Source organism: Botrytis cinerea, chromosome 5, assembly GCF_000143535.2.
Source record: "Botrytis cinerea B05.10 chromosome 5, complete sequence".
NCBI lineage: Eukaryota > Fungi > Ascomycota > Leotiomycetes > Helotiales > Sclerotiniaceae > Botrytis > Botrytis cinerea.
In genome coordinates this window covers 198,357-210,526 of record NC_037314.1, presented here as the reverse complement: position 1 = coordinate 210,526, position 12,170 = coordinate 198,357, and the positions used below count along the sequence as shown (strand labels likewise).

The 12,170-nt window shown below is 44.4% G+C and overlaps 2 protein-coding genes across 2 annotated transcripts; one reads left to right on the top strand and one right to left on the bottom strand.

Moving 5' to 3' along the window:
• Positions 1-447: 447 nt before the first annotated feature.
• On the top strand, positions 448-9,379 carry Bchhk1. Its single transcript, XM_024692792.1, has 4 exons — positions 448-995; positions 1,150-3,446; positions 3,503-8,091; positions 8,140-9,379. Exons 1-4 carry the CDS (start codon positions 850-852, stop codon positions 8,626-8,628), a joined length of 7,521 nt encoding a protein of 2,506 aa, XP_024548574.1. The 5' UTR covers positions 448-849; the 3' UTR covers positions 8,629-9,379.
• Positions 9,380-10,087: 708 nt separating this feature from the next.
• On the bottom strand, positions 10,088-12,141 carry BCIN_05g00530 (hypothetical protein). Its single transcript, XM_001550279.2, has 2 exons — positions 11,167-12,141; positions 10,088-11,087 (listed from the first exon to the last, which is right to left on the bottom strand). The coding sequence occupies exons 1-2, from the start codon at positions 11,693-11,695 to the stop codon at positions 10,390-10,392; spliced, it is 1,227 nt and encodes a 408-aa protein (XP_001550329.2). The 5' UTR covers positions 11,696-12,141; the 3' UTR covers positions 10,088-10,389.
• Between the last annotated feature and the right edge of the window lie 29 nt (positions 12,142-12,170).

Below are 12,170 nucleotides of genomic sequence, written 5' to 3'. Positions count from 1 at the left end.
CGTGAATAAAAAATTGAATAAAAAGCCCCAGTTTTGGAGGAAAAATCTGAACTTGGTGCATATTCCAGGTTGGGGTATCTTGATGGACGATCAATTCGCCGCCGGACGATCAGCTCCGTGCAATGCAGTGAGATTGGTGAGATGCTCCTCGTAGATATATATACACTGGCGTGGCCGGGTGACTGGCTCGACGGGTACGTGTATTCGGACGTCTCTGTAGGTACCTAGGCAGGGCACGGAATGTTTCGAACTTTGATGCAAATTTCAATATAGAGAACAAATGCCGTGACTAGACAACTACCTGCGTGTTGTTAGTATACAATGTAAAACCTTCTGCCGTCCAATCTGCCTGGTAGCACAAACACAACAACGGTCGCTAATTGTGTGGGATCATATCGTATCGTATCACAACCACCCGCAATTTGAAGGCGTCAAGGCGTTTAAAATGTGAACCTTGCCTCATACCCAGTGATTTTCCCGTTGTACATTATCCTGTGCTCAGTAGTGACGTAGAGGTAGATGGATATTTTTTTACTAAGCTACTTTCAACCAAGACGCATTAACGCAACAACCCCAGTCCCGCCATCGAGCCCATCGAGCCCATCGGAGCCGTCTCTACAGACAAATCCGCCAGAAGTCGAATTTCCAAATATCGATCTCGTCCAAAATCGAAGATTTGTACCTGCTACCGAGTTCTTAACCCCTCCCCTGTGTTTCGTCACATCAATCTTATCTTCTCCGATCAAAACGATCTCCGAACTCACGAATAAGGCGATGAGAGAAAGTGGGTGAAGGGACTTGGGATTTGGTTGGCGATACGAGCAGAATTAAAGCTTTCCGGTACTAGGCATGGAGGGAATTTTGCCCGTGGGGGATGATTTCAAATTCGATGGTGTTTTGGATCCGCCTTCGAGGATATTTGAGAGGTTGGCCCAGATTGCTGGCTACACTTGGGACGAATCGAAAGAACCTTTTCATTCTAGTTATGATAATTGGTAAGTAGGGTAAAGTTCTTCAAGGAAAATTTCTATGGGCATGGCGTAGATGAGTAGATGCGCAGATAGGCAGATGGCGGATGAGCGGACTGGCGGATTCATACTGCTGGTTCTTTGGGGATGATAATACTGACGAAGCAATCTTTGTAAATAGGCAGGTCAACGGAACAAAGCATACTTCCACCCATAGTCGACACAGCAATACAACATCGCGCTCCGACCAAAATTTCTCTCGACCTGGGACCAGAGGCACAAGTAGAACGCGTAACGCCGATAGTGAACATGGAGGAAGTGATTCCGCCATTCTCCACGACGATGTTTCCGACCACGGGAGCGTCCAGAGCGCACGTAGTTCAAGTGGAATACCAGTCATCGCGCGCATTTCATCCCACGCCTTGAGAGAGGAGCGAGCATTTCACATATGTCAAAATGTAATAAGGTCCGTGGATCCGGATAGCAATCATATTATAAAGCCAGTAGATCTGGTGAGGTTACCGAGTCAACAAGATGATAAAGGCCCTATTGTGGTCTGCATCTTCGAACATCCGGGATACAACTACCTGCAAAAAATGGTGGATTATGGTCCTGCTTGGTATAAGGGAAGGAAGGTAGGGGATAGGCATGAGGCTTTTCGGGACGATTCCTTTTCGCCGCATGAAATGGTACCATTGCAAGCTTTTCTGGACTTTGCAGTGGGTGCCACCGAATGCTTGGAGATTCTACATCATGGCCAGCGTCTCGTTCACGGGGAGATTAGGGGAGACGCTTTTCACATGAATGCGGAAACAGGCCGAGTCAAATTGATCAATTTTGGTTCGGGTCTCCGAACTTTCGAACATGGCCTCACAAGTACGGGATGGTCTACATTGACGAAAGAGTTGGGCGCGAAGACGAAGCTTACATACATGTCGCCAGAACAGACCGGTCGTATGCCTGCTGAACCAGATAGTCGCACAGATATTTATTCATTGGGGATATTGTTTTGGACGATGCTCACCCAACAGCCTGCTTTTGAAGGAGAAACCCCGATGGATATTATACAAGGTGTTTTAGGGCGACGTCTTCCATCGGTCTCAAGTGTCAGACTAGACATTCCCGACGTCATTAGTAAAATCATACAAAAAATGACAGCTAAAAATATTACGGAAAGGTACCATTCTGTTTCAGGCTTGCGACACGATCTTGTAGAAGTACGGAGGCTTTTGGGAGCTGGAGATTCGACTGCTCTAAAGAATTGGAATATTGCTACGAAAGACGTTTCTTCATTCTTTATACTTCCTTCTATTATGATTGGACGATCTGACGAGCATGACGAGGTAGTCAAGATTATCGACAAGGTCTCTCGACGTCACCTCACCTCACAGAGACAGGACATGAACAGTTTATCATCTGGCTCCAGTTTATCTGACGGACGTCTCGATGGCTTTGACACTATGGCTGCGGGAAGTTTCTCCAGCGAAGAGAACACGAGTTCAGCCGAAGGAAGGTCAAATTCGTTTACTGCTAACAACATGTTATTTCCTACGGATTATAGAACTCATAGAAGTAGTTCAAATCAATATCGATCCGCCGCAAGTTCTCAAGATAACTCTTTAGACGACTCTAACCGTTCAGGTACGAATTTAAAGATTTGGGAGAGAAATAATTCATTATTGTCTCAGGATACAAAAAGCCTTGCAGATAGTTTAACGGGGGAAAAGGGATCTTCAGAGGGGGCAGGGAGTCTGATGAGTACCCGAAATACCGTCAAATTTAGGCGTAAAGGGAGATGTGAGGTTGTCAGTATAGCAGGGGCAGCTGGACTTGGGAAGAGTTGTCTGGTGCAATCAGTCCATATCGAAGCGAGGCGGCGCGGATACTTTGCAAGCTCGAAATTCGACAGTGCCAAGAAGACACCATTTGGACCAGTGCTTAAGCTATTATCAAGTCTGTTCAAGCAAGTATTCTCTGAAAGTGATACAGACACCCCGTTTCACGCGCTTTTAAAGCAATATGTCAGACCTGCATGGCCACTACTCCATAAAGTGCTAGGATTGCCTGAATTTTTGATTGGACCCATGCCCTCAACCAATGCTTCAGGGCAATTCTCTCAAGGGTACAATAAAAGTCTCAGGGCAGAGTTCAAACGCCGTGACTCTTCACCTTCAAGCCAAGGTAGCCTTTACAATCTGACACTGGGGTCCCAGAGTTCTCAAGATTTCCTTCGGGCAGGCTCTTCGACTAAATCGGTGCGGCTGATGAATACATTCCTTGATGTTCTTCGAGTTTTTGCACAACACAAATTCATATGCTTCTGTCTAGATGATCTACAGTTTGCGGACGACGAATCTTTGGATCTGATAACTCAAATCATATCTGCTCGCATGAAAATGGTCATTATTGTAACTTATCGACCTGAAGAGACTCTACCTGAAAGAATAAAGGGAATACTAGAGCCCCCAGGCGTTGAGGGTATCAGTTTGCATGCCCAGACTTTTGAAAACACGAAGATCGCTAATTTTATTTAGGGCACATAAAAAATAATGGTATCGGACTTACTCGAATAGTGCTCAAGCCCTTGACTGAGGACGATATTTTAGAATACATTTCTGCCACTCTTTGTCGACCAAAGAGTGAAATCGTTCCTTTATCCGCTGTCATCCAATCTAAAACGGCAGGTAATCCGTTTTATATTCGTGAGATGTTAGACAGCTGCCATAGGAAACAATGTATATGGTATGATTACAAGGAGAACGTTTGGAAATATGATCTCGACAGGATATTCAAGCACTTCGAAACCAAGAGTTATGATGAGGTATTGAATTCTGAATTCGTCACGAGCCGTTTAAATGAATTACCTCCAGCCTCTAGGTCAATTCTTGCCTGGGCTTCCCTCATTGGAACGACATTCTCATTCGAACTCGTCCAAAGACTTATGAGTGGCGAGTTTGATCCTGAGGATCACGTGGTTGATTGTTCGCCGGATCGGTATTATTGTTTATCACACACTCAACAAGATACCATTGGTGGGCTTCAAGCTGCCATTCAAGCTTATATTATTGTCGCAACACAAGATGATGATCGCTTTCGTTTTGCACATGATCGCTACATTCAAGCCGCATCATCATTACGAGAGTGCAATGGCCCCAAAATGCATTTCATCATTGCGCAAACACTTATGAAATACTATAGTACTGACGAGCGATCTCAAGATGTGACAGCCTCACATATTTGTGAATCTGTTGATGTTATTGTTGAACGGGAGCTGCACAGACATTCATTCAGAAAGTTACTCTTCGATTGCGCCACGGCCGCTGCAGAGAGTGGAGCTCGACCGACTGCAGCAAGATTTTATGCTGTGTGCTTTCGGTTGCTGCAAAAGAATCCATGGAGCAACGATGAACCTGATTGTTATTATGACGAGACACTTCAACTCTACACTAGAGCTGCAGAATGTTGTCTATACATGGGACAATACCAGGAAACAAAAGGACTATTAGCGATCATCTTCCAAAATGCAAGAACTCCAGTTGATAAATCTCCAGCTTGGGTCCTTCAAAGCCGCACTTTTTCACAAGAAGGCGATGCAAGGAGTGCTTTTGAAGCATTGAAACAATGCTTGGCTGCCTTGGATATTGAGGTTGATGAAAATCCCAGTTTCGAAAAGTGTGACAACGAGTTCAAACTTCTCTCATCAGAGATTCAATCGATCGCCGCCAGACTCGTCATTGATAAACCAATGATGGAAGACTCCAATCTTGCCGCTGTCGGCGCCGTTTTGGTGGAAACTATCAATGCTGCTTTTTGGACCGATACTTTAACATTCTACCAAATGTCAATTGTGATGGTCCAGACGCATTTAAAGCGAGGCAGTTTTCCTCAGGCCGGAATGGCGTTTCTTCACCTGGCTACTATAGCAATCACGCGATTTAACATGATAGGGTTTGCAAGCGATATGGGGAATGTATCATTAGCACTCATGGATCGATGGCGGGACATTTACACCTTAGGCCGAGGCGGAACCATTTACTCTCTCTTCGTCGGGCATATCCACTGGCCGCTCTCTCAATCACTGGGTCAATTGGAAAGAGCATTGGAGTATACCATTCAGGCCGGTGATAGAATGTCGACGATACTTAATTTCGGTTTCGTAGGCACACTCAAATTTTTTGCTTCAGAAAACCTGGCAGATCTTGAATCATTCTGCACTTATGGTTGTGAAGAAGTGCCTGATTGGCAGGTGGACAGCAGAGGAGGGACCATGCTCATCGTACTTAGACAAGTTTGCAGAGCGCTTCAAGGCAAGACGATAACTACTTCACCAACAGAATGTCTCAACGATGCTTCGCATACTTCTTTATTATACAAAGCGTGGTTGAGGAATAGCCTGACCAATAGTGATCGGTCGATTATGATTTATGAGGGATTTGAGATTGTCCCTCTATTTTTATACGGCCATTACTCTGCAGCCATCACTCTAGGTGAGGCGTTCCTGGAACAGATAGACTCTCTATGGTCTATTCGCAACACGCGCTTCACAATGTTCTTTCATGGTCTTTCCTTGACTGCATCTTTTTGGGCCAAAAAACAGACTTCTGTTCAAGCGGCGACTAAAAGTCCCGAGGGAGATAGTGATTGGAATCCTGGTAAGGCATTAAACGATACCAAAGAAAAAGTTTCTTATATCCAGAAAAAGATTGAGGATTGGCAGGTTGTTTCAGATGTCAACTATTTGGCTTGGTCAAAGTTACTTGCAGCCCAAGTATCCGAGATGGAGGGAGATCATGGAGGGGCGCTGAGGCATTACGAAGAAGCTTTGGATCATGCTTCTTCACACGACTTTATGTTCGAGGAGGCTTTAGGAAATTTCCTTCTTGCAGGCTTTCTCTTACGCGCCGGCTCGCGAAGACCAGCAAGGGCGGCTTTGCAAGAGACAATCATGTTATACCGACAGTTTGGAGCAGGAGGAATTGCTAGACATATTGAAATAGAACATAGCCTTCTTCTGCAAGGACCTACCCGCAGCCTTCGATATATGGAAACTAGCACGCAGACAGACTTTGCTGGCGATTCTGCACCTACCCCATATCGCACTCTGGAAGGGGACGAGAATGACGAGCGGCAACGGGCTCATACCAACGATGCTGAGACAAAAGGCGATAGAATTGGGGCCTGGCAAGGAGGCTCCGCGAGACCTGATGCTGGTTCTGGGCTTCCAGCTCTAGATATGCTGGATTTGACATCCATTCTGGAAAGCTCGCAAGTCATTTCTAGTGTTCTTCAGGTCGATGAATTGCTCAAAACGATGTGTGAGATTATTCTGCAGAATTGTGGAGGCCTGGCTTCAGTCGCTGCAATCGTTGTCGAAGAAGAAGATCCTATTGGGTGGAGCATAGCCGCTAGTGGTGACCCGGAGAAAGGTGCTACGGCTCATATACCTGGGCTGCCTCTGAGTGAAACGGCACTGGTTGCCGAAGGGGTCATTCTTTATTGCACTCGATTTCGCGAAACCGTATTCTTACCTGATCTCATTAATGACGAAAGGTTTAGTAATGTTAATCCTGCTTGGTCTGCCCGCAATCCTCTAGGAAAATCAGTCATCGCTATTCCAATATGCCACGGTATCAAACCACTACTTGGTGTTCTTTATTTGGAAGGCCAACCAAACGCTTTTACCGATAGAAATCTTACGGTCCTCCAATTGCTTGTCAATCAAATCGGCATTAGTTATTCAAATGCCTTGACTCTGAAAGAAGTGGAAAAGGTTTCGGCTTTCAATAACTCTATGGTTGATGTGCAGAGAAGAGCTTTAGCTAAAGCTTTGGAGGCTGAGACAAACGCTAATTTGGCAAAGGCGGAAGCACTCCGCAATGTCAAATTGGCCGAAGAAGCTGCTAAAGCCAAATCTATCTTCCTGGCAAACGTGAGTCACGAATTACGTACTCCATTGAATGGAGTCATTGGAAACTCGGAGCTTCTTCGTGACAGCGATCTTCGTAAGGAGCAAGCGGAGATGGCTGACTCGATTCGTGTTTCTGCGGATCTGCTTCTTACTGTCATTAACGATATTCTAGACTTCTCTAAGATGGAAGCTGATAAGATGAAGCTCTTTATTGTAGCATTCAATGCTGATGAGATGATACGAGAAGTTGTCAGATCTGTTTCATATAGTAACAGAGACAAAAGGAGCTCTCGAAATGTGGAAATCATTCAAGATATCAATCTTCCGCAATCTCTGATTTATGGGGATCCCGTCAGACTCCATCAAGTTCTTGGCAATCTTATTGGAAATAGTTTGAAATTCACCGAGAACGGTTCTATTACTGTCGGTGCCAAAACAGATTGGGAAACCAAAGATGCCGTTAAGTTGACTTTCTGGGTCAAAGACACTGGAATTGGAATACCAAGACAGCAGCTGCTCAAATTGTTCAAACCCTTCTCTCAAGCAGACAATTCCACAGCTCGTCGTTACGGTGGATCTGGTCTCGGACTCAGTATCTGTAAGTCTCTAATAGAATCGATGATGGGTGGACAAATAGAGCTTGAGAGTGTCGAAAACCAAGGCACAACTGTCTGGTTCTCTGTAAATTTCAACAAAGCCAACCCGGAAGTTTCTGCAGGAGACACTCAGTACGAACCTCGGCGTGAAGCTATACAAAAACCCATCGAGGTCTCAGGAGTACAACCAGATGCTACTGAATTCAACGATTTCTCTCATATAAGTCGAGACAAATTGTGTATTTGTATTGCCGAGGATAATCCTATCAATCAAAAGATTGCTATTCAATTTATGCAGAAGTTGGGATTCAAAATTATCGATGCTTACGACAACGGAATGGCAGCTGTGGAGGGAATTAGAAAAAAGGCCCGCGAAGGCACCCCGTACCATATTGTTCTTATGGATGTACAAATGCCTGTCCTCGATGGATATGAAGCTACCAAATTGTTACGCAAAGATCCAATTGATGCAGTCAGAGGTATTCTTGTTATTGCGATGACAGCATCTGCTATCCAAGGAGACAGAGAGAAGTGCTTGGCTTCCGGTATGAATGATTATCTGGCCAAACCTGTTCGATCTGGGATTCTGAAGAAGAAATTAGATCAATATCTTCAGCAGGTGAGTTCTATAAAAGACCTTAAGAGGGAGAATGCTAATATAACCTAGACTCCACTTTCCCTACCAAACCTCAATGCAGATGCGAAGAAAGTGGCACGAGACATCCTTCAAGGGGCGAAAGTTGACAAAATTACAAATGGTACAAGAGCTCCTTCCCTCCCCAGCTCAAAAGACACTTTTATAGATGAGAATGAAAGAAGTGCTTCATCTTCACCGGCAAATCGAACGCCACGAACAAATTCTGTTGAAAGTAGTTTTTCACCTCCACCTCTAAGTCGGTCGCCATCACATTTATCTGGAGAAGCTACACCCACTCCCCTTCATCCATATGGTACGGCTAAAAATGAACCGCATCGATTGTCTATTACGCAAATGTGTTTGGATGATCTCGATAAAACACCTACTGGAGAGGATGGAGGTCGTCAACTGACTGATGGGGTCGATGGGGTCTCAGAGATTCGTGCTTTGAATGGGTTGGCAAAGGCTGCTAAGCCTGGTGATGAGGAGTTATCACCTAAAAGTAAACCGACATTATGAGAATTCTTGAAGGGTAAACAAATCCCGTGTTGGCGAAGATAAACAAAGAAACCAACTACTACAATTTTGTTGAGCTTATGTTCCATACTGAGTATTGATTGAAATCGGATCTCAACATCGAATGATCAGTGTAAAACAAGGGGCAAAACCACAGTTGATACGAGAGAGCGGAGGGAGGAATGGGCAGGATGAAGGCGATGAATTGTTTATATGTGAGAAAGCCGTCACGAAGAAGGCAGTTTTGTACAAAGCCATGAGATGAGTCCAGATGTGGTAGTGGAAGATGAAGATATGGAGACTTTAGACATTCCTTCGCGATAGATTGTTTGGTTCTTGATTTATCGAAATTCTTGGATGTAGCGGTGGCGTTTTTGGGCATTGCGATTGCAACTTTTGCATGGTGATTGATGCGGTGGACAAGAGGTGGAAAGAGAAGGGAACGGAAAATTTTGGGTTGGAACACGAATACGAATACGAACTTTGATAGGATGGATGGATGGTGAATGGCGTGTTTGATGTATTCTTTTTCTGGGGGAGTGTGGCAGAAGAAATGGGGAACATGGGCACCGTGAGGGCTAGGAAGGTCAGGGCATGTTATTGGGTGAGGAAGTTGAACGTTGATGGTTCATTGGAAGGTTTGATGAATAAATGGTATATTAGTAGAACAGCATGAATGATACCAGGTTGGGAAATAGTACAAGTTCATTGTAGACAATTGAAGAAGGAATTTCTGTCGTCAGCCGCATGCACACGATTTTGATTTTTATCTTGAAATGTGATAGATGGTTTGTTTATGGAGACAAAAGGCATAGAGGACTTGTAACCAGGCGATGTGATTTTCTCTTGATATTAGGAAGGAATCCGGATCTTCAACATCCTTTTCTTGATCTCGATCTTGACTGGGCATATAGTTTGATTTTTCAAGTTTGTGCGCTGGGGCGCACTGGAATAAAGTGTTTAGAAAATATGGCTACGTTGGATCAACCATGTCTTGTATCGTTTGGTGAGTTGTGTATACTTATTAGGTAGTTATACATCGTGTGTAGATATGAGTTTTTGGCGGATGGATTATCTTTGAGAGAGTGGGGATTAGGGTGATATTGACGGTGATGGTGTTAATTGGGGATTTGACTTGGGATTGGTTGGGAAAGTTGGGAAAGTTGATGTTGGTTCTTGAGGGTCGATGGGTGGGAGTTAGATTTGGGGATTGGGTTTATATGTATATGTATATGCGCGCGCGCGTGTGTGTGTGTGTGTGTGTGAGGGTATATTGAAAGTTAGAGAATGATCATAAGATTAGATGTATAGTAGATTATTATCAGGTAGGTATTAGGTATTGTATTATAGCATGTAGTTGTTAGATTAGTTGACTGAAGAAATTGGTGGTTTGATAGAACAAACGTCAAGGTCATTTATGCCGATGAGAGAAAGCGTTTGTGTGAGATGAGATCTGCTGGACTGTGCTGTATATTGGGGGAATTGGGTTAGCTAATATGGTTAGCTAATATGAATTTTGATAATGTGTGCTTCTCGATTAGGCTACATGATATTTGGAAATCGTGAGGGAAGGTGTTGAAGTAGTATGTGAAGGAAAGTAGATGAGGGAAAGAGGAGGAATAAAGATATTTGTAAGTCAAGAAGGATAGCTAGGTACGAAAACTCTCAGATGAAAAAAAGCCCGTAAGCTCGCTTCTGTAAGTAAAATTGCAAGTCATTCGTCTATATAAAACATGTACACTATCCCTAACATCTACTCTTCCATCAAGCCCCCACCTCTGCATAAACAGCCTTCTCAAACTCTTCAAACATCTCTATGGTCTGCTTATCTGCAGTAGGAACCAACTGACTTCCATAAATCCCGCTAACACCTGCCTCTCGATCAGCCCACCAAATCAGATTTGGCAATCCGGTCCAACACATCGACCCCTTTCTTCTTCTTCCTTCTAGATCCTCAAGAACTATCAATCCTCCCAACCCATGATCAATTTTCGTATTGGCTGAGATTGTTGGAGACATTAAATAGCGCACATCCTGCATCTGACGTATGTAATTCAAAGTCGCCAGTTGCTGCTCTGTCAATTGCCCTTCAAACATCTTGTCATTCATCGCTTTGCTGAGAAGCTTCTCGTCTGAAATTGTGATGCTGTGCAAGACCTTTTGGTAAGAGGACATGCTCACGAAGGCTCCCGCACCGCCTGCGTCGTCGATTTGCTCGTGTGACCAGACCTTTTCCTCGGAATGGACGAGCGCACCGGTGGGATCGGCGGTGGTACCAAATTGAGTCATGCCCCCGACGCGAGCAGTCATATCAACCAAGCGTGAAAGTAAAGAAGGATTTTGGTCGATATGGAATGTTAGATCTGTGATGCCAAGGGGTGCGCATATGTATTTATGTATGTATTCTTCCAATTTGATGTTGTTGGCTCGTGAGATCATCAGACCGGCCCAATCAAGTCCGGCTATTTGTGAAAATTTGTTAGCCCATGTCTTTCCTTGTGTCTTCAAGGTCTGTGAATATGGAAAGGAGTGGAGACGTACTAGAATATGCCCAAGAAGTTCCAGGTTCAAACATCAAGGGGGTTTTACAACGTGACAGCACGGTTCCTTTGTCAAGCGTGGCAAATTCGCCTCGTGTAGCTCTCCAGCGATGCAGATCAGGTGTGAAGAGATCGTATGCTAGCCCTGATGTATGGGTGAGAAGCATACGGAGAGTGATGCTTTTTGTGGCCTTGACAAGCTCAGGCTTTCCCTCGGAATCGAAACCCTGAAGGATATCAAGGTCCTCAAGTTTGAGTTCAGGAAGAATCCGAGAAACATCTTCATCGAGTGTAAATTGACCGCGCTCAACACATTGGAGAGCGGAAATTGAGGTTAGGAGTTTGGTGCAGGAGGCTATCCAGAAGATGGCGTCTGCTTTCAAGGGTGTGGATGAGGTGGGTTGGAGAGATTGAGGTCCATAGGATGAAGTGTGAGTGAAGGAATTGGTAGCATTACTAGCAACTGTGACAGCACCTGGAATTTTACCAGCAGAAATTGCCGACTCAATTGTAGACTTAAATGAATCCATGATGGGATAGGATGAAGTGATACCTTTCAGATAGATAGGATGCTAAAGTAGATAGGCAGTAATGTAGAAGAATATAGTCAGAATGATACCGATGTTAGGCAATGCTATTTCGCGGAAGGGAAGAGACCTTAAATAGTGATCGAGGACTAGATAGTTGTCCGTCTCCCGATTGTATCTTGGGCAATTAGTAGCTAACCAGCGTCAAGATCCATTAATCCTCCCAACAACAGTTTGCCAGGACGTTGCTATTCCAATACCACATGTATTGGCATGTTTAATCTAAATCCAACAACACTTACATGCCTCGTCCAGCAAGCTTGGATGACTGGATCTAGCATCTTCTCAAATTGCCGCTTCGGCCAATGAAAATCCACTATAAAATACTAATATCCTTACATTGTGAACATTTCGTATGGAATCAAAGAACTGCTTTGTAATCGGAAAACTTGTGTTTACCACTCTCGTCGGACATTTC

Bases quoted from the DNA above. Each gene is read 5' to 3' on its own strand.
- BCIN_05g00530 (XM_001550279.2), bottom strand. From the start codon at position 11,695: ATGGATTCATTTAAGTCTACAATTGAGTCGGCAATTTCTGCTGGTAAA. The intron at 11,088-11,166 runs GTACGTCTCCAC...TTTCACAAATAG, and splicing joins AACTTCTTGGGCATATTCTA to CCGGACTTGATTGGGCCGGT.
- Bchhk1 (XM_024692792.1), top strand. From the start codon at position 850: ATGGAGGGAATTTTGCCCGTGGGGGATGATTTCAAATTCGATGGTGTT. The intron at 3,447-3,502 runs GTATCAGTTTGC...AATTTTATTTAG, and splicing joins AGAGCCCCCAGGCGTTGAGG to GGCACATAAAAAATAATGGT. The intron at 8,092-8,139 runs GTGAGTTCTATA...AATATAACCTAG, and splicing joins TAGATCAATATCTTCAGCAG to ACTCCACTTTCCCTACCAAA.